A 26,736-nucleotide genomic window follows, 5' to 3' on the forward strand; every position below is an offset into this window, starting at 1 on the left:
AAGCTTGGACGAAGTGAGAGAGTGGCATGGACATATATACACTACCAAATGTAAAACCGATAGCTAGTGGGAAGCAGCTGCATAGCACAGGGAGATCAGTTCGGTGGTTTGTGAGCACCTAGAGGGGTGGGATAGAGAGGGTGGGAGGGAGACGCAAGAGGGAGGAGACCTGAGGATGTGTTTATATGTATAGCTGATTCACTTTGTTATAAAGCAGAAGCTAACACACCATTCTGGAGCAATTATACTCCAATAAAGATGTTTAAAAAAAAAGACATAATTAAATTCAATACAGGGAACTGGATTGAATTCTGGATAGAGATATTGGGGTAATTGGTGAAATTGGAATATGAGCTGTACTGTCTCAATATTAAAATTTCTGAATTTAATAACTGTACTGTGGTTATGTAAGAGAATAGCTTACTCTTAGGAAATGAACCCTGAAGTATTAACAGGTAAAAACACATGACGTATGCAAGTTATTCTCAAATGGTTCAGAAAAAAAGAGATGCATTTATATATACATCTTTTATGTACATGTATTTAATCACACACACAAAGAAAACATGTGGCAAAATATTACCAAGTGGTGTACCTTGGTAATGGGTGTACAGGAAGTCTCCCTCCCCCAATATTTTATTATGAAAATATCCAAATATACAAAGTGAAAGAATTGTACTCTGAACACACACCGCTAAGATTCTACAATCAACAATTTGTTAAATTTGCTTTATCACATATTTATCTACATATTAATAATTCTTTTTACTGTTCTTGCAAGTTTCCTCATAACTTGAAATCATTTCAAAATTAAAAGTTAAACGAATTAGTAGGTAGTAATAGGAAAAAAATTAAAGAAATGAAGGAAGTTTGGAGGGAACAGAAAGTACTGCTAGTGTGAAGCGAGATACAAGCCCAGTCTTCTAAAACACTATCTTGAAGCTGGTGCCTTTGATGTCTCAGTCTGAGATCAATGTCTCAGCTCTCCTCTAAACCTGGCTTCGAGGCCAGGGATTCTCTCATTGTTACGTAAATATCTTGGTATGTCATTTACAAAGTGTAAAACTTCGTTTCCCACAAGGCGTTTATCCTTCCATGCTGTAAAGAGGACAAATTCTATAGGTTTTTTACAGGTCTCGCGAGATTCATCAAATCTCTTTAACGAGCTCAGCAGGAAGCCATTTTGTTTCTCAGGGCGCTTTGCAAGGGTACTAGAGGTGAAATTGCAAGAAGTCAGCAACTGCAGTTGCCGCCGTTCTGTCTTCAGCTTCACGATGTTTCCCTTGGCCAAAAACGCACTAAGTCGTCTCGGAGGTGAGCAAAAACTCCAACTGCCTTTTTCCGTTGTCTTCGTGGTCTTTCGTGCCCCTTCCTTCCATGTGCATCTCGACTTTATTATTCTAAATGCTCTGTCTCCCACCTCACCCCAAGTAATTGGGAAAATGTTCTTAGCATTAGCCTAATCGCTCAGCGTTTCTGTTTGGGTTCCCAGCTCTCTTTTGTTACTGGAGTCATAACCCAGCTCTGCTTTTTTTTTTTTATTTTTCGGTAGCCTACGATTTCAAGGGAGACACTTGGTGAACACTTCTCGTTCCTTAAGTAATTCCGTAAACTTTAGCTTTGGGGACACGTTTACCCGCAAATGGAAGAGCCTCTTCCCCAATTCTTGGTTTCATTGCAGGGAAACAACCTAAATGGTAGCACTGCAGCTTTTATGTTATTTGTGGATTATTAACTAAATAATTGTGGTCATTTTTTTCTTACCTAAAAGTTAGGCAGGTACAGGGAAATTTTGAGACCAGCATTATGTACTAAGAATGCACTAGATTGGAGAGATAAAAGTCATTTCCATACTTGATTTGCGCTGAAGGTGACCTTGAGTAACGTGAGCAGTTTTACAATGAAAGTGACCTTAAACAACTACCATTTAGCTTCTTTAGCCATCGTTTTATTTTCTGTTTATGGAGTCATTAGAAGTATTACTAGATTGTGTTCTAAACGCTCAAGCACCTTTGACAATAACCAAAAAATAGTGGTCTGACCGGTTTTTCATATTCCAAAAGCCACGTCTATTATCTCTTTCACTTTGGGCAAATGATTTAACCTCTCTCAACTTCATTTTCCTCCTTTGTAAAATAGGGGCTTAGTACATAATACCTACCTCGTAGAGTTGTTGAGGATTATATGAGATTACCAATAGGCGGTAACTGAACCATTTCTTGTCACAGAGAAGAGGTCCAAAGAAATCCACTTGGGTGACCTGAGTGTTGAGGTCATGAGGTGTTCCAGAATTGCTTGCTTGGTAATCTTATTTTCTTTGCTTTTTGAGCAGGTAGGGCCTTGTACCTCAGGAAAGGGGTTTGGAGGTTGTTACTTTCAATGTGGAATTCACATGCTCACTTTTTAACTGCTCTAGAGCAGATTATATTGGGAAATGTTTGTAAATTTGCTCATCCCAAGTGTGACTAAAGGTGAAAAATAACTAAGGCACTTAAGCGAAGAAACCATTAAATGGTCAAATAACTATCCTGAAATAACCCATTGTATCACATTATATCAAATAACCCATTGTATCACATAACCCATTATATTCATAAGTGCTAGTGAATGGGCAACATTGCTGTTTCTTTAATACGTTTTTCATTACATACCTTTTGAGGCTCTAAAACAATAAGGACCTGCTACTTAGATTGGAGAGGAAGAAAAAAGCAGCTGGAAATATGCATTTTCCAGTCTTGGCTCTTTCCCAAGCCCCCCAAGTACCTCCAGAGGCAGCTTGAAACTCTTTCTACTAAAATAGCAGTAATAGCAAAGCTTTCATGTTGTCATTCTGCTCAACAGCTTTTACCTCTACCAAAAAAGTGGTCCTCCATGAACCTTTCTAGTTTTACCTCCTGTTACTAATTTATTTACCTTGTCCTTCAAACGTAATTTGTTTTCTAGGACACTGGGTTTTCTGTCTCTGCTTTTTTCAGATTCGCCTTTCCCATGCCTATATAACCAAATCCTACCTGCTATTCAAAGTGCTTAGCTAACATTCTGCTTCCTTGTATTATAGTGGTTGTGTCTTTGTATCTAATAGCCTGGCTACATAACCAAATCCTACCTGCTATTCAAAGTGCTTAGGTAACATTGTACTTCCTTTTATTGTAATGGTTTGTGTCTTTGTATCTAATAGCCTCCCCTAGAGTGGAAGTTACCCAAGAACAGGGTCTGTGTCTTACACATTTCCATATACCCCATTTCTTTTAGCATGGTGCTATATTCATTAGTCACTTTTTTAAAAAGTCAAGATTACTCTAGTTTTTGGGGTAATTTTAAGGTCATAAACATTTAGCGTGCTTTAATGATTTTGAGTTTATTTACCCCTTTATGTTGTAAGTTGCTGAGCACTGCTGAGTAAACTTTAGTGAAATTCAAAGTAATAAATACTCAAATTAATGAAGTAGGAGCTAAGTTCAGAGGTTATACAAATACCAATTTGTCATGGATGTTACTGACATCACTTTTTCTTGGTTTTTCCCCTCAACATTTTATTGTGGAAAGTTCCAGACATATCGAAAAGTTGGAAGAATTGTATAATGAATACCCACATACCCACCACATAGATCCTACAACTAACATTTTGCTGTATTTGTTATATCACATATTTGTCCATCTGTCAATCTTATTTGTGAAGCATTTCAAAGTATGCTACTTTGCTTTTAGCTGCAATATGTTTTAACATTTTATTATACTGCATAATACTGTGGAGTTAACTACCTTGGCTTTTGTGAGTGGCAATATCAATTACACATGTTCTCTTTTCCTGATAATTGATAGATATGCTCCCGTATTCTCTTTCCTTTCCCCCTTTAAGTTCGAAGCATTCCGCAAACAATGGCAAGGCAGAGCCACCAGAAGCGGGCACCTGATTTCCATGACAAATATGGTAATGCTGTATTAGCAAGTGGAGCCACTTTCTGTGTTGCTGTATGGGCATATGTAAGTACTGTTGATTGATAACCTGTTTTAGATGTTTTTTATTCCCATTTATCTCATGTATTCAAAATGTTTTCACACAGTATACATTTCTAGTTAGGAGGGGCTTTAGAGATTTTCTAACGTAATTACCCACCTAGTGCAGGAATTTCTTCCTCAACATTGAGCATTCATCCGTCATCTGTTCTTAACATTTCCAATAACAAGTTGCTTAGTGGATCAAAAGGCAGTCTTTTCCATATTGTGTAGCTGGTTGAAAAGATCTTATGTTGAGTTAAAATCTGCCTCCTTCATATTTTACCCATCATTTCATTGCAATACAGAAATTCTGATCACATTTCCATGTATCAGCTGTTAGATATTAGAAGATTCCTATCATGTCTCCTGGATCTTCTCTTTCATATTAAACATTCTTAGTTCTGTTGATCATTTTTTTGTTATATGATTTCCAGGGTTTTCACCATCTTGGTCACCTTTCTTTGCTTAATCAACCTTTCTTCTATAGAAGAACTGAGTACAGCATTTCTGATGGATGACATATAAAGTGACTTGCTTTTAATATTTTAGTTTTTTACATCTTCATTTACCAATCTACTTACCAGTCACTGTACTTGCTGGTTAAAAATAGGAGTCTTGAAGTTATAATAAATATATAAACTGATTTTAAAAGATACGAAACAACCCTTGCCTTAATAATCAAAGACTTTATTAATAGGCCTTTTTCATTCTTATTTTGATCTTCCTGAAATCAGATATATTATTAAAATAAGTGTGTGTACTTAATTGGAAGAGTAAACAGATGTTGAACAAATGTGTGATCGGGGGCACTTTTGGAAGTGAAGTGCTACTTGAAGAAGGGATATTATAAAAGTCCTCTTTGGCAGTATTTAGGTAGTCGTGGTTGAGTGCAACAGTGTTTTTGAGGATGTAGTATAGAAATGTGATATACAAATTTGAATTAATTAAATGAAATTTAAAATGTAGTTGCTGAGTCACACTAGCTACATCTTAGTTGCTCAATAGCTGTATGTAGCTAGTGGCTAACTGTATTAGACAGTGCAGATATAGAACATTTCCTTCATCTCTGGAAGTTCTACTGAACAGCACTGCTCTAGAGAATTAGGACAGCAATTAGGTTTGGCCTACCTGGAGGGCACTGTATCCCAGGTGACTTTCTGTGTGTTTTTAACCTATAGTGCAGAATACCTTTGCCACTTTAGGAAGTACTCTCCAAGGGAGAGTGGGCTCTGGTTTAAACATATAACTGACAGCATTTTAATTCTTACAGACAGCAACACAAATTGGAATAGAATGGAACCTGTCCCCTGTTGGCAGAGTCACCCCAAAGGAATGGAGAGAACAGTGATCATCCCAGCTGGTTTAATACTGAATTGTTTCAAAATCAACTCATAATTGATGCCAAGTAAAAGCATTATGTACCCATTAAAATATGGCATGATTGAAGAAATAAAGTACATTTGAAAACCTCATTGTAGGTTTGTTTCTTTTGTTAATGAAACCAAGCTTGATCATTTTTATTTATTTAACCTTTGTGTTAATATTAAAGTCAAAACACTGTACAACTTCTTGAATAGCTTTTCTCTATTAGATAGTGTGAAAGGAAAGTTTGGCTGTCACCTAGGAGTCAACTTTATAATAGGCTGAAATTACAGTTTATGAATAACTGATCACAGTTATTTTAGGGCATCTATGAGTTTAAAATTTGGTGTCCATATCTTGGTTATACCTACTACTTTCAGCCTCTCATATATGTTTGTATTTAGAATTGGCGTTAAGTCCTTTGTACTCCTGCCAAGAGAACTTAGGGTGTCACCAGACCCATAGGAAGAGTGGTCCTATCAAATGAACTCCTAGGATGTCTGAAGACTAGCTAGCTCCTTGGCTCCCTTGGTACATTTATCTTAGAGCTCTATTTTATTTTTTATTTTTATTTTTTGCGGTATGCGGGCCTCTCACTGTTGTGGCCTCTCCCGCTGCGGAGCACAGGCTCTGGACGTGCAGGCTCAGCAGCCATGGCTCACGGGCCTAGCCGCTCTGCGGCATGTGGGATCTTCCCGGACTGGGGCACAAACCCGTGTCCCCTGCATCAGCAGGCGGACTCTCAACCACTGCACCACCAGGGAAGCCCGAGCTCTATATTTTTCAGCATATTTATTTGAGATGTTTATGAGGTTATTAAAGAAAGGATCTGTTTTACTTATCTAACTACTAGTGACCTCTGCTGTTGGCTTTCTGTAACTATACCAGTTTTTGGATTAGTGGATTATCCTGAATTCACTATGACATTGGATTTTATGTGTAAGATATTAACTGAAGAAAACACAGTATCTACACCATGTGCTTCTTTATTTCCTCAGCCAAAGGCTCTGAAGTAAGCGTCAAGTAGTGGCTTTTTAATAGTGCTCAAGCAGAAAATTGAAATTTCAGTTGAGTAACCTATCTATATTGGCTAAATTTGAGATTTCTAAAATTCACTTACCTGATATTGTAGGTTATCAGGTAAGTGGCTTTTAGGACTCTCCAAATTTTCCTGATGTAGATAAGGATTTATACTTAACCAAACATTTGAAGAATGTTTACTCAATAGGTGAAATACTAGAATTGCTCTTATGGCAATATGTCCTGTTTTCTCATTAATGTACCAAAGCCAGTAATTTCATGACTTTTTAAAGTAGGAATAAGGATTTGAATGTCATTGCAGCACAGTAGGTTGCAAGATTAGTAACTACATAGTAGTGACACCATTTGGTAAAATTTGAACACTTTATATCATATTTAGAATGTTAAAAGAGGACTAAAGTATTCAAATGCACGTAACCCTCCAACATGATTAAGCAAAATAAACATGTCTTTAAGAAAGTTTCAACCTTCTGTTTTTGTTCCTGAGTTGGCACTGAGAATTTCTAATGACTGGAGGTAATTTTCAGTATGATTTATACCACTTCTGTCAGATAAGTAGTAATTGTCAGCTATTCTGATAGGCAAAAATAAATAGTATGGGGGCTTCCCTGGTGATGCAGTGGTTGAGAGTCTGCCTGCCGATGCAGGGGACACGGGTTCATGCCCCGGTCCGGGAAGATCCCACATGCTGCGGAGCGGCTAGGCCCGTGAGCCATGGCTGCTGAGCCTGCGCGTCCAGAGCCTGTGCTCCGCAGCGGGAGAGGCCACAACAATGAGAGGCCCGCGTACCGCAAAAAAAAAAAATAATAATAATAGTATGACTTTTTTAAAAAATAAATTTATGTTTTGGCTGTTTTGGGGTCTTTGTTGCTGCACGTGGGCTTTCTCTTGTTGCGGCGAGCGGGAGCTACTCTTCGTTGCAGTGCTCGTTGCTGTGCGCGGGCTTCTCATTGCGGTCGCTACACTCTTGTTGTGGAGCACGGGCTCTAGGCGTGAGGGCTTCAGTACTTGTGGCACATGGGCTCAATAGTTGTGGCTTGCGGGCTCTAGAGCGCAGGCTCAGTAGCTGTGGCGCACAGGCTTAGTTGCTCCGCGTCATGTGGGATCTTCCCAGACCAGGGCTCAAACCTGTGTCCCCTGCATTGGCAGGCAGATTCATAACCACTGCTCCACCAGGAAGTCCTAGTATGACATTTTAAAATGTCTATTTGTCAGCATACGTGTTGCCTTGTGTGATAAAATCGTGGTGGTAGTCAGCATCTTTGAAAATACTTACAAAACTTAGTTTTATGATTAATCTTGTCCTGATGAGGAGTTATAAAACTACCACGGCCACTACCAGAAATGAAGCTGTGGTTTAAGTCGAAGTTATTTTGTGTCATCACAATATTCTGACCTTGCAGCTTGCTTAGTGTACTCAAAGTTTTCATCCTGTGTGAAGGTTGTCAAATTAGTCTCCCTGTAAAAATCTGTATGTTTGAAGAATTTAGATAAGTGACTTAATTTAGAAGCATTGCCAATCCTTCAAATGTTATTTATTCGGGGAGTTATGAAGTATTTTTTAAAAAGGGTGAATGTTGTAACTGCCATTCTTAATTTGACTCAAGCTATTTTAGTGCATGTGTTCTGTTCTTTTAAATTATTAAACTTACTTAGAACTAGGTATCGTGGTAGTTGTAGAGGCACAGATGTTGTGTTCTCACCCTCCTGACTATTAACTTTATTGGTGATATTAATAAGCATTTCATAAGCATTTGGGGGGTACCAACTATCTGCTCAATGCCAGGAAACCTGATATACTTCTTGAAGACATTCCCTTCTATTTGAAAGCTCAGTTTAATATAGTAGTAATTTAAAAAGTGTTGGTATGCTCATGCATTGATACGGGAGATTAGGGATGATTCATTTAGAGATACGAAGTGGTTTATTTATTTTTATTTATTTATTTATTTTTTGTGGTAAGCGGGCCTTTCACTGTTGTGGCCTCTCCCGTTGCGGAGCACAGGCTTCGGACGCGCAGGCTCAGTGGCCATGGCTCACGGGCCCAGCCACCCCGCGGCATGTGGGATCCTCCCGGACCGGGGCACGAACCCGTGTCCCCTGCATCGGCAGGTGGACTCTCAACCACTGTGCCACCGGGGAAGCCCGGTTTATTTTTTTTTAATTATCCAGGTTCTATTTTTTTTCTAAATAAATATTTATTTATTTATTTGGTTGCACCAGGTCTTAGTTGTGGCAGGCGGGCTCCTTAGTTGTGGCTCACAGGCTCCTTAGTTGAGGATCGCCAACTCCTTAGTTATGGCTTGCTGGCTTCTTAGTTGTGGCCGGTGGGCTCCTTAGTTGCAGCACACAGGATCCTTAATTGTGGCATGCGAACTCTTAGTTGCAGCATGCATGTGGGATCTAGTTCCCTGACCAGGGATTGAACCCAGGCCCCCTGCATTGGAAGCTCAGTCTTATCCACTCCACCACCAGGGAGGTCCCTGAAGTGTTTTCTTTTCTTTTTTTTTTTTTTACATCTTTATTGGAGTATAATTGCTTTACATTGTTGTGTTAGTTTCTGCTGTACAGCAAAGTGAATCAGTTATATGTATACATATATCCCCATATCCCTTCCCTCTTGCATCTCCCTCCCACCCTCCCTATCCCACCGAGCTGATCTCCTGTGTGATGTAGCTGCTCCCCACTAGCTATCTATTTTACATTTGGTAGTGTATATATGTCAATGCCACTCTCTCACCCTGAAGTGTTTTAAAGTCAGGGAAAGGCCCAGTGATTAAGAATGTAGAGGATGTTGCCGCTCATAATGATGAACTTTACCTAAAAACTAGAGAGCCTAGTAGATTTGATATTCTTCTGATAAAGCTTTATTTCTGGTTTCTGCCTTTCAGTGAATTTCTTTGAAAGCTTAACACAGTGTTAATGTTGAAGTTAGAAAACAACTTGCTAATAATTGGAAGCCCACTTAAAACCCATCTTAATTTCATGTGATGTGAGTTAAGACTTTAAATTTGGGGCTGAATTTATATCTTAATAGTTAAGACTATGCACATTGATTGACAACTACAATTGAATGTCCAGGAAGGCAAGGAGTCCTGAAGTGAATTTTTATGTGGATGGGTGTAAAGCGGCAAAGAATAATTCTTTCTGAAATACTTAATTGTAGGCCTAAAATTTAAATCTATGGGCAGTGTTGCCTGTCAAGGCTTATTAGGGATTTCAAACAGGTAGGATGAAAATTATTAAACATATAAATATGCATACTGTGTGCCACTTTCCAAGTCTTTTACAGTTTTACAATAATACTTGCACTTTGCTTACTGAGTTCTGCAACGTTATTTGACTTGATACTCTATGGTAACTGGGTTGAAATGGTTCCAGTTGAAAATATAAATAATCCTATGATTATTTTCCCCCTACATCTTACGACAGATATTTAATGAAAGGAAGTATGAAAAGACCACATCTTACTTCAAAATTAGTGAGATGGAGCCCCTCCCTCTTACTGTTAATGTTTACAGTTTTAAAAATTCTAGGATTTTCCTGCTTTTTAAAATGACAAATTGGAACAGGAATAAAAAATACACTTTTTTCTGAAATGCTTTCTGTACTGCTTATTTATTGCATTGCATTGCTACATTTTAGGCATCTCAATTCTGTCTAAACTCAGGATGATAGATACTTTAATATTCTTTGCATCCTTGGAATCCTGTAAGTTTTTAAGATCATGGACAAATGAATAAATAAATGGGGAAGTGTTTGAGAGCTTTAAATGGCGATGTGAAGGTAGTGTGAGGTGAGATCCCTGCCCCAACTCAAATACACTCATACATAAAGATTATGAATTTAAAAACATGAATTAAAAAAATTGAGATCATTATTTTGGGGGGGATAGCTTTCCATTTATTTGTATCTTCAATTTCTTTCATCAATGTCTTGTAGTTTTCAGTGTACAAGGTCTTTCACCTCCTTAGTTAAGTTTATTCCTAAGTGTTTTATTTTTAAAAAATTTATTTTTATTTTTGAATTTTATTTTTTCATACAGCAGGTTCTTATTAATTATCTATTTATCCATATTAGTGTATATATGTCAATCCCAATCTCCCAATTCATCCCACCACCGCCCCCCCACCACTTTCCCCCCTTGGTGTCCATACGTTTGTTCTCTACATCTGTGTCTCTATTTCTGCCCTGCAAACCAGTTCATCTGTACAATTTTTCTAGGTCTAAGTGCTTTATTTTTTTATGCTATTGATTTTGTATCCTGCAACTGTACTGAATTAGGGTGCCAAAAATACACAGTGGGGAATGGATAGTCTCTTTAACAAATAATGTTGGAAAACTAGGTAGCCACATACAAAAGAATGAAATTGGGCCTTTATCTTACAGCACAAATGGATTAAAGACTTAAATGTAAGACTTGAAACTATAAACTCCTAGAAGAAAACATAGGGGAAAAACTTCATGACATTGGTCTTGACAATGATTTCATGGATGACACCAAAAGCATAGGTAACAAAAGCAAAAATAAACAAGTGGGACTACATCAAACTAAAAGGTTTCCACACACCAAAGGAAACAACAGAGCGAAAAGGCAATCTAAGGAATAGGAGAAAATATTTGCAAACTATATATCTGATAAGGGGTTATGCTCCCAAAAATATAAAGAATTCCCACAACTCCACAGTAAAAGTAATAACTCAATTTAAAAATGGGCTAAGGGGGCTTCCCTGGTGGCACAGTGGTTAGGAATCCGCCTGCCAATGTAGGGGACACGGGTTCGAGCCCTCGTCCGGGGAGATCCCACATGCAGCAGAGCAACTAAGCCCATGTGCCACAACTACTGAGCCCGCGTGCCTAGAGCCTGTGCTCCGCAACAAGAGAAGCCATCGCAATGAGAAGCCTGCGCACCTCAACAAAGAGTAGCCCCCGCTTGCCACATCTAGGGAAAGCCTGCGCACAGCAACAAAGACCCAATGCAGCCAAAAATAAATAAATTAAAAAAAAATGGGCTAAGGACTTGGTTAGATATTTCTTAAAGATACACAAATGGCAAACATATATATATATGGAATTTAAGAAAAAAATGTCATGAAGAACCTAGGGGTAAGACAGGAATAAAGACACAGACCTACTAGAGAATGGACTTGAGGATATGGGGAGGGGGAAGGGTAAGCTGTGACAAAGCGAGAGAGAGGCATGGACATATATACACTACCAAACATAAGGTAGATAGCTAGTGGGAAGCAGCCGCATAGCACAGGGAGATCAGCTTGGTGCTTTGTGACCGCCTGGAGGGGTGGGATAGGGAGGGTGGGAGGGAGGGAGACGCAAGAGGGAAGAGATATGGGAACATATGTATATGTATAACTGATTCACTTTGTTATAAAGCAGAAACTAACACACCATTGTAAAGCAATTATACTCTAATAAAGATGTAAAAAAAAGATAATCAGCCTCACTAATCAGGTAAATGCAAATCAAAACCACAATATCACCTCAAACATGTTAGAATGGTTATGAACAACAACACCACAAAAAAGCAAGTGTTGGCAAAGATGTGGAGAAATTGGTACTCTTGTACACTGTTGGTGCAGCTGCTAAGGAAAACAGTATGGAAGTTCTTCAAGAAATTAAAAATAGAACTACCATATGATTCAGCAAACCCACTTCTGGGTACTTATCCAAAAGAACTGAAGAGACATTAGCACTCACATGATCACTGCAGCACTATTCATAACAGCGGGGATGTGGAAAGCACCTAAATGTCCATCAGACAAATGGGTAACGAATACGCATATACATACAGTGCAATGTTATTCAGCCTTAAAAAAGAAGGAAATCCCGCAGTATGTGGCAACATAGATGAACTTTTAGAACATTATGCTAACTGAATAAGCTAGTCATAGAATGACATATACTGCATGGTTCCACTTAGATGAGGTATCTAAAATAGTCAAACTCATAGAAGCAGAGAATAGAATGGTGGTTGCCAGGGGCAGAGGGTAGGGGGAAATGGGGAATTGCTAACCAATGGGTATAAGGTTTCAGTTATGCAAGATGAATAAGTTCTAGACATCTGCTGTACAATCTGCCAGGGAATAAAGTAGCTTTTCCTTGAATGCTAACCATCGTGTAAGTTCACTAGTTTCCTCAAAAGTAAATGGTGTGCTCTGCTTCCGTTTCTGGTTTTGCTCCAGTGTTTGGGTTTTCTCTGTGGCCGCCTAAGACGAACCAATTCTTCGGGAAAGCAAAACCCAAGGCTCCGCCGCCCAGCTTGACTGACTACATTGGCACCGTGGACAGCAGGGCAGAATCCACTGACAAGATTTGTCGGCTGGATGCTGAGTTGGGACAGACCCCTCAGTGTCCCCCGCATCTGTTTTGCAGAAAAGCTTTAGCCTTCTGGGCCTTCCAAGTTTACCTAAGTGGTATTCTCACTCAGAATCTAATGTCACTCCTCCAAGCCTCAGCCACCGATTTTTTTTTAAACTTTTGATGCACATCTGTTCACCTTTCTGTTGGAGAAACACGGAAGTGAAGCAAAGCGCATTCCATTTTGCGCGAATGAGCGCGGTTTCCCACGACCTCACCGGAGAGCGCGCAGAGATCATTTTTCAATTGAGGGATATGGGTAAATTCATCTGGAGTCAGGCTACACAGTCTAACAGGAGCACGTTAATGTCATGCTATGAGAGGCTGAACTATCCAGAAGAAGATTATAAGTAGGTCTAAGGTCCTTCTTGGCTTCAGGTTAGGAAACTGCAGGTTTTGGTGGTGGTGGGGGGGTTGTTTTGTCTTTGGTGAGCGGGGAAGAGGACTCTCTACAGCGCCAAAAAGGAAGATTTTCGCTGGCGGCTGTGTGTCAGGCCAGGCGCTGCAGGGAGAGGGAGAAGCTTGACTCTGGTCTGGGCGTTTCCCCTTTCACGTGACGCGTCCCCCACCGCCTCGCCGGCTGCTTCCGGCCGGGGCATCACCCGGAAGTGGGGGAGGGGGAAGGTGGGGTAAAAGCGGCGGCCGGGCGGCTCCGGGAAGAAGCGGAGGGAGGAGTTGGCGACGCCGTCGCCGCCATCGCCGCCGCGGCTACTGTGACTTCTCGTGGTGTGTGAGATCGGAGCCTATGCGCGTGGATTTGTCGCCGCTGCGTAGCTCCGGAGGTTTAACCACAGGACAGAAAAAACAGGTAAGTCCTATGTCGGCTTCCCGTCGTCCCCTTCTACAGAAGGGGTGTTCTGTACTGTCAGTCTGTACTACCGAGTGTGGCGAGAAGGTGATTTTAATCTGCGGGAGTTTCCAAACTCTCACTGCTTCACAACTCAGGTATTCACTACACTCTTGTTTTACCTCCCCTAACAGGGGATAGAGGAGGGAAGATTGGGTCCTGACCCCTGTCGCTTTCTTGTCCCCTCCTGAGGAAGTGTCCTGATCATCCATAGCCCATGTTACCTAATTAATTGAAGGTACAAGAAGGTCTGTGCCCGATTTTGGAGGTCACATGGACTGATCACCATTATTAATGAAATAATGTAAAGAAATTAGATATTTTACTTCTTGTCTCGCTCTGGGAGCATGAAGTAAACTGAGAGAGCACTCTTGTTTCCATTTCATTTTGTTTATTCTGACCCCTTCCCAGTAAAGTTACTCTCCATCCTTGTTGCACCCTGTGGCATCTTTTTCTTTGACACTTTTTCTTGTAGACGTTGAAGTTATTTATCCTAAGCACCGGCAACTCTTTCATCGTTTCGCAGGTTAATATTATTCAGCATCACCTCTTCATCTACAGTGGTATGACTTTGTATTGAGACTTAAGATGTGCAGAACAATGAATTAGGTGATATTGAGGTGTGGGGGGTGGTAGGAGGGTATACACAAGAAATAAGATGAAGTCCCTAGCCTCAAGAGAGTTTGCATTCAAGTTGAGTTCAGTTATGAAGACAATGGATTCTAGCAGCCCCACTTACTGAATAACTACATTGCTTATCTCATCCTTTTTAAAGGATATTTTGAACTGAGATTTTATTTTTTAATCTTTCAAACTTTCTTGTTTCTACAGTCATGACATGAGAGGGTTTTTTTCCCTTTTGTACTGAAGGGTCTCACAATGTAGTAGGAAAGACAGATACACCCTTTTAATCTCAGTAATGTATATTAGAAACAGAAAGTGTTATGAGAGTGTAGGGAAGGGAGCTTTTGAGCTGGGCCTTGAAAAATGGATAGGATTTAGCTTTGCAGGAATGGAGGTAGGGGACGACAGCCCAGGTACATGAAATAATGTGAGCAAAGGCTTGGGGGGCTGGAAAGATGCCTCCAGCAATACATTGTACATCAACATCTTTAACACAGCCACATCTTCCAAAATGTCACTGTTTAAAAGAAAAAAATATAGAATTAAAACTGGTAAGCTTACAACCATATCCGACTACCCTCCAGCCAATAAAAAAGCTTATATATAGGAAGAAAACCCATGAAGTGACAAAAGCAGTGTTAATGTGTGAGATTTAATTCTGATGTAAACTCAAATATAAAAGAGAAAAAGTAAAGCTTGCTATATTTTAATTCTGACTGAGTGTCGTGTCTTAAATATAATTTGGAATCTTTTTTTAAAAATTGCTGGGAATGAATAACAACACTGTGTGAAGTCAGAAGGCGTTCCAGTTTTTCCCCAAGGAATTTCTGTATTTCCTTGTCTCCTACAAAATGATTTCTCTACTGGCCTTCTTAACCTGATAGAAACTATTTTTTTACAACCATAGTCTTAGATCTTGATTCTTGACCTTTAGGTAGCGTTAGATTAAACACTAATTCCTCCAAAGGATAGGTTAACACCCCTGGTCTCTAATGCAGAAGGTTGTTTTTCTTTGAAAAATGCATGCAGAAGTGGTAAAATTTGTTTGAAAGTGAGAGTGAGAGAGCAAGCAAAAATAACCCTAACTAACATACCACAACCTTTACTTCTGGGAGGGATCTAAGGCAACACATTCCTTTTTATAAATTCCTCATTATAACTGCTTTTATCTACATGTTTAAAAATGCTTGGCAAACTTTAATCAAGACTTTTGACATCCCAATGAGTGAAAATAATTTTCTTTGGCCAGTTGGGAAAGTAAATTGTGAGGAGAGGTTTGTCTGACATGATACAGGCACTGGCATAAATGAGAATAATATTTGGGAGTTTTGTCTCAAAATTCCTTCTACTTATCTTTGTTAAAGGGAAGTTCAGCTTTTAAAGGTTTTACAGTTTTGTTTTTAAACAGAAATCTTTCTTGGGACATAAATCACAGTGAGAGTGGGGGGTGGGAGAGGCAGGCAACAGTTGGCCTATTTCAGTTCAGTCTATTGTCCCAGCAACCATGTGTTTCATTTATAAATCACAGTGTTCAGGTTGATTTCACGTGATATAACTTGCTTACTTACTTGCTGAGATAGTATGGCAGAAATAGTGTCACAATACTTTTAGAATGTGTTCCATTAAAGTGAAAGGGTAGGATGTTTCTGGTTTCATAAATATGTTTCTAGTTTCTCCAGCACTATTAGAAAATGGATTTCCTAGGACTTCCCTGATGGTGCAGTGGTTAAGAATCTGCCTGCCAATGCAGGGGACACAGGTTCGAGCCCTGGTCTAGGAAGATCCCACATGCCAAGGAGCAACTAAGCCTGTGAGCCACAACTACGGAGCCTGTGCTCTACAGCTCGTGAGCCACAACTACTGAGCCTGCGTGCCACAACTACTGAAGCCCGTGCACCTAAAGCCTGTGTTCTGCAACAAGAGAAGCCACCGCAATGAGAAGCCGGCGTACCACAATGAAGAGTAGCCCCTGCTCGCTGCAACTAGAGAAAGCAGGCGTGCAGCAATGAAGACCGAACGCAGCCAAAAATAAATTAAAAAAGAAAAAAGAAAATTGATTTCCTCATCTTTGTGGGCTCATATTTGTGTGGGATACTGGTAGATTGCATCAGTTTTCACAGATATTTCTATCCTTGAAGGAAATGAGGATAAAATGAGCCAATTATCTGTGCTTTGGCCTGTGTTTTCCATTTATATTTATAATTATACAGGTATGGCTGAAGGATTAAATTTTTTTTACCTGTTTTTACTTTATAATTCTCTAGTGTAGAAGTCCAGTTTTCCAGACCTATAATCAGGAGAACGTTTAACAATTTACTAATTGGAATAAATGGGTTATTCCACATCTTAGGGAAATTGTTTTAGGCTGACCATTTACCTTAGTTGATTTTGTTTGTAGAAAAGTTCAAGTGTTTTGTTTTATGCTCTAGTAATTGCTCCTGATCTGCTTGTGCATTTGATGTCACAACCAAAGCAGATAGGGAGCAAATAATACTGGAATTACTTCCTTCCCCTACTCCCACCTGAGTTTGCAGAACACTGTATATTTCTTATAATTTTGGAGAAATGGTTTCTGATCTCTTGAACATTCACCTGAAGCGTGCTGCCCACCACTCAGGAGAGGAGGGCATTAAAAGGGCTTCTGTTAAGACCTGAAACAGTGTCAACAGAGGTTGAAGAACAGAGAGGAAGAATTCCACAGCAGAGAGCCTGCTAAACAAAATTCTCAGGACTACTTAGGATAAATTTGTAGCTGATCTCTGGGGTCATGAGGATACTTAAGAGTTGATCCTTGGACTTCCCTGGTGGCACAGTGGTTAAGAATCCGCCTGCCAATGCAGGGGACATGGGTTCGATCCCTGGTCGGGGAATATCCCACATGCCGCAGAGCAACTGAGCTGGTGTGCCACAACTACTGAGCCTGTGCTCTAGAGCCCGTGAACCACAACTACTGAGCCCCCACGCCACAACTACTGAAGCCCGTGTGCCCTAGAGCCCACGTGCCGCAACTACTGAGCCCACGGGCTGCAACTACTGAAGTGCGCGCACTTAGAGCCCGTATTCCGCAACCAGAGGATCCACCACAGTGAGAAGCCCCTGCACTGCAATGAAGAGTAGCCCCCGCTTGCCACAACTAGAGAAAGCCTGCACACAGCAACAAAGACCCAGCACAACCAAAAAATAAATTAAAAAAAAAAAAGAGTTGATCCTTGAGCTAACAAAAGCTTAGAGAGCTTAGTTGTTACAGAGTTCCACGCGTAATTTCTTTTTTTGTTTCCATGCGTAGTTTCCTTTGTTGATCCTTGCACTGAAAATGGTAGTGGAAAAAGGTGTCTAATTTTTTCGTGATGATAAAGTTATTTGCGCTAAGAATTCTAATTGAATTATTAAATTAATCATTAATCTAATAGTATTAAATTAAAATAGAAAGTATATTGTATTGATTATTGGTAAATATATTAATAATATCAAAACACTAATATTAAATTATTATTTTCAATTAATTGAATTTTATATTAATTATAATTATGCTTAATATAATTATAACTATATATATAAATATAGTATATATAATAAATATAATATATAAAATATGTTTAATATATAGTTATAATTTTAATTTTATTATAATTAATAAAATTAGCTAATTTCATTTTGGCCAATAAATGCTTTCTCTTATTTTACTCTACCATTTCACTGTTAGTTCTAAATATCACTTTTTAGTTCAAATTTATAGCCACAGTATCTTGGTATTAAGTACTAATCACAAATGTAAGTACTTTTTTATGTATTAACAATCAGATTGGTGTCATATGTCATTAAGTATTGTGCATCAAAAGCGAAGTATTTTGTCTTACTTCTCTGTTTCTAGCTAGGTGATAACAGGATTAATTTTAGTCATAAAAACCTTCCTAGCCTTCAGAGAGTTTTAAAGCCTTAAATTCATCATATAATGATGGATAAAGGAATAAATTAATATTTGACCTTGAGTGTCAGGGTATGATTCATATGATCATATGATTCATATGTCAGGGTATGAGGATGTGGAGAAAAGGGAACCCTCATACACTGTTGGTGGGAATGTAAATTTGTGCAGCCACTGTGGAGAACAGTATGGAGGTTTCTCAAAAATCTAAAAATAGAACTACCATATGACCCAGCAGTTCTACTCCTGGGTATATACCTGAAAAAAACCAAAAGATACATGTACTGCAATGTTCATAACAGCGTTATTTACAATTGCTGAGATATTGAAGCAACCTAAGTGTCCATCAACAGATGACTGTTTAAAGCAGCTGTCTGTATGTATCTGTATTTCTATAGATACATACAGACAGATGCTTTATCTAGATATAGATATATACACAGACACTCATACACATACACACACACACACACACACACACACACACACACGTACAATGGAATATTACTCAGCCATAAAAAGGAATGAAAATTTTGCCATTCACAACAACATGGCTGGACTTGGAGGGTATTACGCTAAGTGAAATACGTCAGAGAAAGACAAATACTGTATTATATCACTTATATGTGGAATCTAAAAAATTCAACAAACTAATGAATATAACAAAACAGAAAAAGACTCACAGACATAGAGAACAAACTAGTGGTTACCAGTGAGAAGAGGGAAGAGGGGAGGGGCAAGATAGGGGTATGAGATTAAGAGCTACAAACTACTATGTATGAAATAAATAAGCTACAAGGATATTTTGTACAACTCAAGGAATATAGCCAATATTTCATAATAACTATAAGGGAATATGACCTTTAAAAATTGTAACACCTGAAACCTATATAATATTGTAAATCAACTATACCTCAATAAAAAAAAAGATTGCTTAAGAGTTTGTCCGCTGTGTTTATTATAAAACTAACCCGTTAATTCCTGTTTCTTAACTTTAGGGCAAATGGTAAGTCATGGGATTTTGAATCTTACATTTTTTGGAGGGGGGTGCACATAAGTAAAGGAGACCGGAACTGTTCCTTTGTCTGGTATGAAAAAAAATAAATCTGGTACTTTGTCTATTGTTTGCAGTTTGGTAAGTGTTGACATATTCTTTCATAGGGCCAAATTGTATTCCTAGACCTAGCAAGTGGCTAAACTGAGATTTAAAGCCAGTCAGTCTGGCTTTAGAACCTATGCTCTTATCTAACATAAAGGAACTGTATTTTTTAAAAAAATACATAGGGCTTCCCTGGTGGCACAGTGCTTGAGAGTCTGCCTGCTGATGCAGGGGACACGGGTTCGTGCCCTGGTATGGGAAGATCCCACATGCCGCAGAGCGGCTGGGTCCGTGAGCCATGGCCGCTGAGGCTGCGCGTCTGGAGCCTGTGCTCCGCAATGGGAGAGGCCACAACAGTGAGAGGCCCGCGTACCGCAAAAAAACAAAACAAACAAACAAAAAAAACATAGACATTTGAGCAAAATTAGGTCTATTGGAATTAAGTTCCTTGTTTGTCCTAAAGAGGGAAACACTCATTTATCTTATTTGAAAGTATGAATGAGCAAATTGATTTGATGATTAAAAATTAAAGTATCATTACCTCAAAATTTCCTTGGTACTTACAAACGAAGTTCAAAAGTAAAGACCATAGTTTTGTTTTTAGCTAATTACATTTTTTAAGGATAAGCTAAATGACCTAATACTTAAAATGGTGTTAGTCTTATTTGTATTCTCAGAGTCCCAGGAAAAGAAATGGACTATGCGTTTTTTTCATCTTTACAATAAACACATCTTTGCACTTGGCCAGACTTTGATATTTACAACATGCTTAGAACTTAAACTGTACTAAGAGAACATATAATAAAAGTTAATAAGCAAGCATAAATTGGGACATTGCTGGTTACATTTTCTGGATTATTGGATATTATTCTCTTGATATTTTCAAGGCATAACGTCACCATTTTATTGTGATCTACTGTTTTGGGGAGGCAGTATAATATAGGGTTAAGAGTGGGGCCTCAGGCCCACACTGCCTGGGTTAGAACCCCAGCTCCTCTGTTTACTGCTTATATGACCCTGAGCTGGTCTCTTTCCTTTTGTGCCTCAGTTCCTTCAGATTTCCAAAATGGCAGCAATAACGGTGGGATTTCAATGAATTAATACATATAGAGCCCTAAGAGCAGTGTGTACTATATAGTGATTCACAGTTTTTAAAGGTTATACTCCATTTATGGTTAGTATAAAGTATTGGCTATATTCCTTGAGTTGTACAATATATCCTTGTAGCTTATTTATTTCATACATAGTAGTTCGTAGCTCTTAATCTCCTACCTCTGTGTTGTCCCTCCCCCCTTCCCTCTCCCCACTGGTAACCACTAGTTTGTTCTCTATATCTGTGAGTCTCCTTCTGTTTTGTTATATTCACTAGTTTGTTGTATTTTTTAGATTCCACATATAAGTGATATAATACAGTATTTGTCTTTCTCTGTCTGACTATGTCACCAAGCATAATACCCTCCAAGCCCATCCATGTTGTTGCAAATGACAAAATTTCATTCTTTTGTATGGCTGAGTAATGTTCCGTTTTGTGTGCGTGTGTGTGTGTGTGTGTGTACACCACATCTTTATCCATTCCTCTGTTTATGGACACTTAGGTTGCTTTCATATCTTGGCAATTGTAAAATAATGGTGCTGTGAACTTTGGGGTGCATATAACTTTTCGAATGTGTTTTTGTTCTTAGTAGATATATACCCAGTAATGGAAGTGCTGGGTCATATGGTAGTTCTATTTTTAGTTTTTTGAGCCACCTCGATAATGTTTTCCACAGTGTATTCAGCTTTTTAAAATTGCGGCATATATATTGGTGATTAAAAGCACAGACTCTAGACTATGCTTGGCTTCGAATTTTGATTATGTCCCTTAATAGCTGTGTGACCCTGGGAACGTTTCTTTCCCTCTCTGTGTCTCAATTTCATTATCTGTAAAATGGAGGTAATAATAGTACATATCCCGTTGGGTTGTGAAGATTAAAATAGTAAAAAGTATTAGGTATTATTATATATTAATATTTACTGACATAGAAAAATGTTCATTATAGTGTTGTTGATCAATAATCAATAAACATTCTATAATAGTAATAGAGTTTTATTTGATCCAAACTGAGGGCTATAGCCCAGAGACAGCCTCTCTGAGGAACTGCTCCAGAGAAGCATCGTTTTCAGCATGGTTTTATATCTTGTCAGAATAAAGAACATCAAACAAATCAGGGATACAGTCCTTCAAGGTTTCAAAAAAAAAAAAAAAAAAACCGAAACACCAGAACAGATCAGCATGTACACAACTAGTCAGTATGGCATTGGCACCTGAAAAGGAGGCTTATCATTGAATGAGTACCAGCATTGCTGTCCAGGAAGGGAGGCATTTAATCTTTATTTTTAACATGGACATTCTTTACTTCTGGTCAGTGTGCTCTTTTCTTTAATAATCAAAGCAGATATACAATGTATGTTTGATAGGCCACAAACAGGCTGTTTTAGTTAGCATAAGATTCGAGTTAAATCATATATAAGTCAGAATGACTTCCCCATACCTCGGTATGTGGACATTTCTTTCATCAGTGTTGAATGAAAAGGAGCATGTTATAAAATAGAATAGCATATCATTTTTATTTAAAATGTGTGCTTATACATACATACACATAACCTCATAAACTTACACGTACACACATGTATACATCCCTACCTCAGAGTTCTAACATTTGTTGTTTCTTGTTGGTGGACTAATTTATTGTTTATTTTTATATTTGCTTGTCTATATTTTCTCTTTTTATCCAGTTGATATTTATTTCTTATTTTTTTAAAAAAATATTTATTTATTTTGGCTGCGCCTGGTCTTAGTTGTGACACATGGACTCTTAGTTGTGGCATGCGTACTTCTTAGTTGAGGCATGCGGACTCTTAGTTGTGGCATGCGAACTCTTAGTTGTGGCATGCATGCGGGATCTAGTTCCCTGACCAGGGATTGAACCGAGGCTCCCTGCATTGTGAATGTGGAGTCTTACCCACTAGACCACGAGGGAAGTCCCTTCCTTTTATTTTAAAGGAAGGAAAAAGACACAATTAAAGCATCTCTTCTGTGAAGTCTTCACTGAACTCCCTTCCTTCATCTCTGAGCCCCTTGAAAGCAGAGCCCATGTCATATTCATTCACCTTTGTATCCCCAGCTGGGCCTAGCGCAGAACCTAAAAAGATACTGGGCACTTAGCAATGTTGGTAAGGTTAAGAGGAGATGGAATTATGTGACAAGAACTTTACATATGTTATCTGATATACTCCTTTTAACAGTCCCATGAGTAAGAGTTATCTGTATTGTTCTGATGAGGAAACTGAGCATCAGAGAGATCAAACAATTTGCTGGAGGTCACAGAGCTAATAAATAACAGAATTTGGATTCAAGTCCAAGTCTGTCTGAAGCCAAAGATGTATGTCCAGTTAAAGAATTGCCTAATGAATATACCTGTTGTCTTCAAAAAATCTATTCATATATATATATAAATTTTTTTGGCTGCATCAGGTCTTAGTTGCAGCATGTGGGCTCTTTGTTGTGGTGCACAGGCTTCTCTCTAGTTGTGGTGCATGGGTTCCAGAACACGTGGGCTCTGTTGTTGTGGCACATGGGCTCTCTAGTTGTGGCACGTAGGCTCAGTAGTTGCAGTGCGTGGGCTTAGCTGCCCCGCAGCATGTGGCATCTTAGTTCCCTGACCAGGGATTGAACCTGCATCCCCTGCATTGGAAGGCTGATTCTTAACCACTGGACCACCAGGGAAGTCCCTCCAATGAAATAATTTTTGAAAGATTTCTTTGTAAACAGAAATGAGCTATATGAATGTAAAGTTATGTTATTCTTATTTCCTGCTATAATCCTACCTGTACCCTCGATTCTGACTTGGCAAACCTGCTTTCCTGCTCCCATGTAAGACTTTTTCCTCTCTATTCAACTGGTGCTTTAGTTCTCCATATATGTCTTTTTATATTGCCCAAGTTCTACCCACTTTTTAGGAACTTGGCTTATAATTATGATATGAAGCTTTTCAGATTAATCCAGCCGTTTCCATCAAACTCAGTATTGGATTTGCATGTTGAAGAGACTGATTTGCGAGTATCTAGCCAGGTATTTGTTTCGCACCAAAGTATGGCAGTATCATCTTTGAACATAGATACTTATACTTTTCCTAATTTGATCTGTTCACTTTTCTCTGTGCTGTGTTCAACTTTAATGTCCCACATTCATAGCCATACCTTTTTCAAAAGGAGGTGTTGTCAGAATTAGTTTTTAGCTGAAAGATGTTAGTACGTTCAGTCTGTGTCTTATGTATATGCATGTGTGTGTTTGTGCACATGAACCCTTGATCAGAAGTAGAAAAAAAGGGCAGGTAAGGGAAGAGAAGGAGTGCTTTAATAATTTATTTCAAAGACCCAACAGCATACACTAAACCAAAATTTAGGATTTAGTTATAGCTTGACTCCCCATGGCTTTTTAAGAATTAAGAAGGTGAACCCCTTTAAATTATTAACTAACTAAAGGGAAGCATCCACTTTGTGAAAACTGCATGTTTTAAATGGGGAAAAAATAGCTCTTTGTAGTAAAGAATATTTTTTTAGTCTACCAGAACCAACTTTCTAAAGATTTCAGCCTATTTTATTTTATTTTTTGAACATAAATCGCTCAATTAATTATTATTATTTTAAAAAAATTTATTTTATATTGGAGTAGAGTTGATTAAAAATGTTGTGTTAGGGCCTCCCTGGTGGCGCAGTGGTTGAGAGTCCGCCTGCTGATGCAGGCCACGCGGGTTTGTGCCCGGGTCCGGGAAGATCCCACATGCTGCGGAGCAGCTGGGCCCGTGAGCCATGGCCGCTGAGCCTGTGCGTCTGGAGCCTTGCTCCGCAACAGGAGAGGCCGCAACAGTGAGAGGCCCGCGTACCGCAAAAAAAAAAAAAAAAAAAAAAAAAAATGTTGTGTTAGTTTCAGGTGTACAACAAAGTGATTCAGTTATACATATACATGTATCTATTCTTTTTCAAATTCTTTTCCTATTTAGGTTATTACATAGTATTAAGCAGAGTTCCCTGTGCTGTACAGTAGGTCCTTGTTGGTTATCTATTTTTAATATAGCAGTGTGTACATGTCAGTCCCAAACTCCCAATCTATCCCATCCTTCAACCCTTCCCCCCGGTAGCCATAAGTTCATTCTCTAAGTCTGTTTCAGTTTTGTAAATAAGTTCATTTGTATCATTTCTTTTTAGATTCTGCATATAAGCGATATCATACAATATTTCTCTTTCTCTGTCTGACTTCACTCAGTATGACAATCTCTAGGTCCATCCATGTTGCTGCAAATGGCATTATTTCATTCTTATTATGTGTCCACATCTTCTTTATCCATTGCTCTGTCGATGGACATTTAGGTTGTTTCCATGTCTAGGCTATTGTAAACAGCAGCAAAGAACATTGGCGTGCATGTATCCTTTTGAACCATGTTTTTCTTCAGATATATGCCCAGGAGTGGGATTGCAGGATCATATGGTAGCTCTATTTTTCATTTTTTAAGGAACCTCCATACTGTTCTCCATAGTGGCTGTACCAATTTACATTCCCACCAACAGTTCAGGAGGGTTCCCTTTTCTCCACACCCTCTCCAGCATTTATTGTTTCTAGATTTTTTGATGATGGCCATTCTGACTGGTGTGAAGTGATACCTCATTTTAGTTTTGATTTGCATTTCTCTAATAATAATTAGCGATGTTGAACATCTTTTCATGTGCCTCTTAGCCATCCGTATGTCTTTTTTGGAGAAAAGTGTATTTAGGTCTTCTGCTCAGTTTTTGATTGGATTGTTTGTTTTTTTGATATTGAGCTTCCTGAGCTGTTTGTAAGTTTTGGAGATTAATCCCTTTTCTGCAGCATCATTTGCAAATATTTTGGCCCTTTCTGTGGATTGTCTTTTTTTCTTTTTTAAAATATTTATTTATTTATTTGGTTGCGTCGAGTCTTAGTTGTGGCATACGAGATCTTCATTTCGGCATGCAGGATCTTTCATTATGGCGTGTGGGCTCTTAATTAGGTGCACAGGCTTCTCCCTAGTTGTGGCGTGCAGGCTCCAGAGCACACGGGCTCAGTAGTTGTGGCACGTGGGCTCTCTAGTTGTTGTGTGTGGGCTCTGTAGTTGTGGTGCACAGGCTCTAGAGCATGCGGGCTCAGTAGTTGTGGCATGTGGGCTTAGTTGCCCCGCAGCATGTGGGATCTTAGTTCCCCGACCAGGGATCAAACCCACATCCCCTGCATTGGAAGGCGGATTCTTAACCACTGGACCACCAGGGAAGTCCCTGTGGGTTGTCTTTTCATTTTGTTTATGGTTTCCTTTGCTGTGCAAAAGCTTTTGAGTTTGATTAAGTCCCATTTGTTTACTTTTGTTTTTACTTCACTTACTCTAGGAGATGGATCGAAAAAGATATTGCTGTGATATATGTCAGAGAGTATTCTGCCTATGTTTTCCTCTAAGAGCTTTATGGTATCTGGTCTTATATTTAGGTCTTTAATCCATTTTGAGTTTATTTTTGTGTATGGTGTTAAAGAATGTTCTAATTTCATGTTTTTTACATGTAGCTGTCCAGTTTTCCCAGCACCATTTATTGAAGAGACTGTCTTTTCTCCATTGTATAGTCATTGCCTCCTTTGTCATAGATTAGGTGACCATAGGTGAGTGGGTTTACATCTGGGCTTTCTATCCTGTTCCATTGACCTATATTTCTGTTTTTGTGCCAGTACCATACTGTTTTGATGACTGAAGATTTGTAGTGTAGTCTGAAGTCAAGGAGCCTTATTCCTCCAGCTCTGTTTTTCTTTCTCACGATTGCTTTGGCTATTCGGGGTTTTTGTGTCTCCATTATAAATTTAAGATTTTTTTGTTCTATTTCTGTGAAAAATGCCATTGGTAATTTGATAGAGATTGCATTGAATCTGTAGATTGCCTTGGGTAGTATAGTCATTTTGATAATATTGATTCTTCCTATCCAAGAACATGGTATACCTTTTCATCTCTTTGTGTCATCTTCGACTTCTTTCATCAGCATCTTATAGTTTTGGGGTTATAGGTCTTTTGTCTCCTTAGGTAGGTTTATTCCTAGGTATTTTATTCTTTTTGATGCAGTGGTAAATGGGATTATTTCTTGAATTTCTCAGCCTATTTTAGAATCTTTGTTTTGTGAGATGACAAAGTTCATCCTAGTGCTTCCTAACAAAGCACAGAATCACAGAACTAAGGAATGAATTCTGAAAAAAAACATCTTCTTGACAATCGTAATGAATTTGCACTTCAAATTCTAAAAATAGTAACTATTGTTGATGGCTATTTGTCTTGATTTCTGTTCAACAACTGTACATTGAGTTTAAAATAACATTTTTTCTCAGCAATTCAGTGGACTTGATATAGCCATCAGTATTAGGGCTTCTGCTTGTGATAA

The 26,736-nt window shown here is 38.7% G+C and overlaps 2 protein-coding genes across 2 annotated transcripts in view; both read left to right on the forward strand.

The window, feature by feature from the left end:
- Positions 1 to 1,154: 1,154 nt before the first annotated feature.
- LOC114906142 (cytochrome c oxidase subunit 7B, mitochondrial) lies at positions 1,155 to 5,471 on the forward strand. The gene is made up of 3 exons (XM_029240739.1): positions 1,155 to 1,314; positions 3,860 to 3,984; positions 5,270 to 5,471. The coding sequence occupies exons 1-3, from the start codon at positions 1,275 to 1,277 to the stop codon at positions 5,345 to 5,347; spliced, it is 243 nt and encodes an 80-aa protein (XP_029096572.1). The 5' UTR covers positions 1,155 to 1,274; the 3' UTR covers positions 5,348 to 5,471.
- Positions 5,472 to 13,425: 7,954 nt separating this feature from the next.
- The window catches only part of ATP7A (ATPase copper transporting alpha), a 118,709-nt gene continuing 105,398 nt past the window's right edge, over positions 13,426 to 26,736 (forward strand). Inside the window, exon 1 of the mRNA XM_029240806.1 lies at positions 13,426 to 13,585. Coding sequence (XP_029096639.1) covers positions 13,523 to 13,585 — 63 coding nt within the window. The 5' untranslated portion in view covers positions 13,426 to 13,522. The remainder of the gene's footprint in view (positions 13,586 to 26,736) is intronic.

The sequence above is a fragment of the Monodon monoceros genome, unplaced genomic scaffold, assembly GCF_005190385.1.
Source record: "Monodon monoceros isolate NGI ecotype Baffin Bay Population unplaced genomic scaffold, NGI_Narwhal_1 Super_Scaffold_22, whole genome shotgun sequence".
Lineage (NCBI taxonomy): Eukaryota > Metazoa > Chordata > Mammalia > Artiodactyla > Monodontidae > Monodon > Monodon monoceros.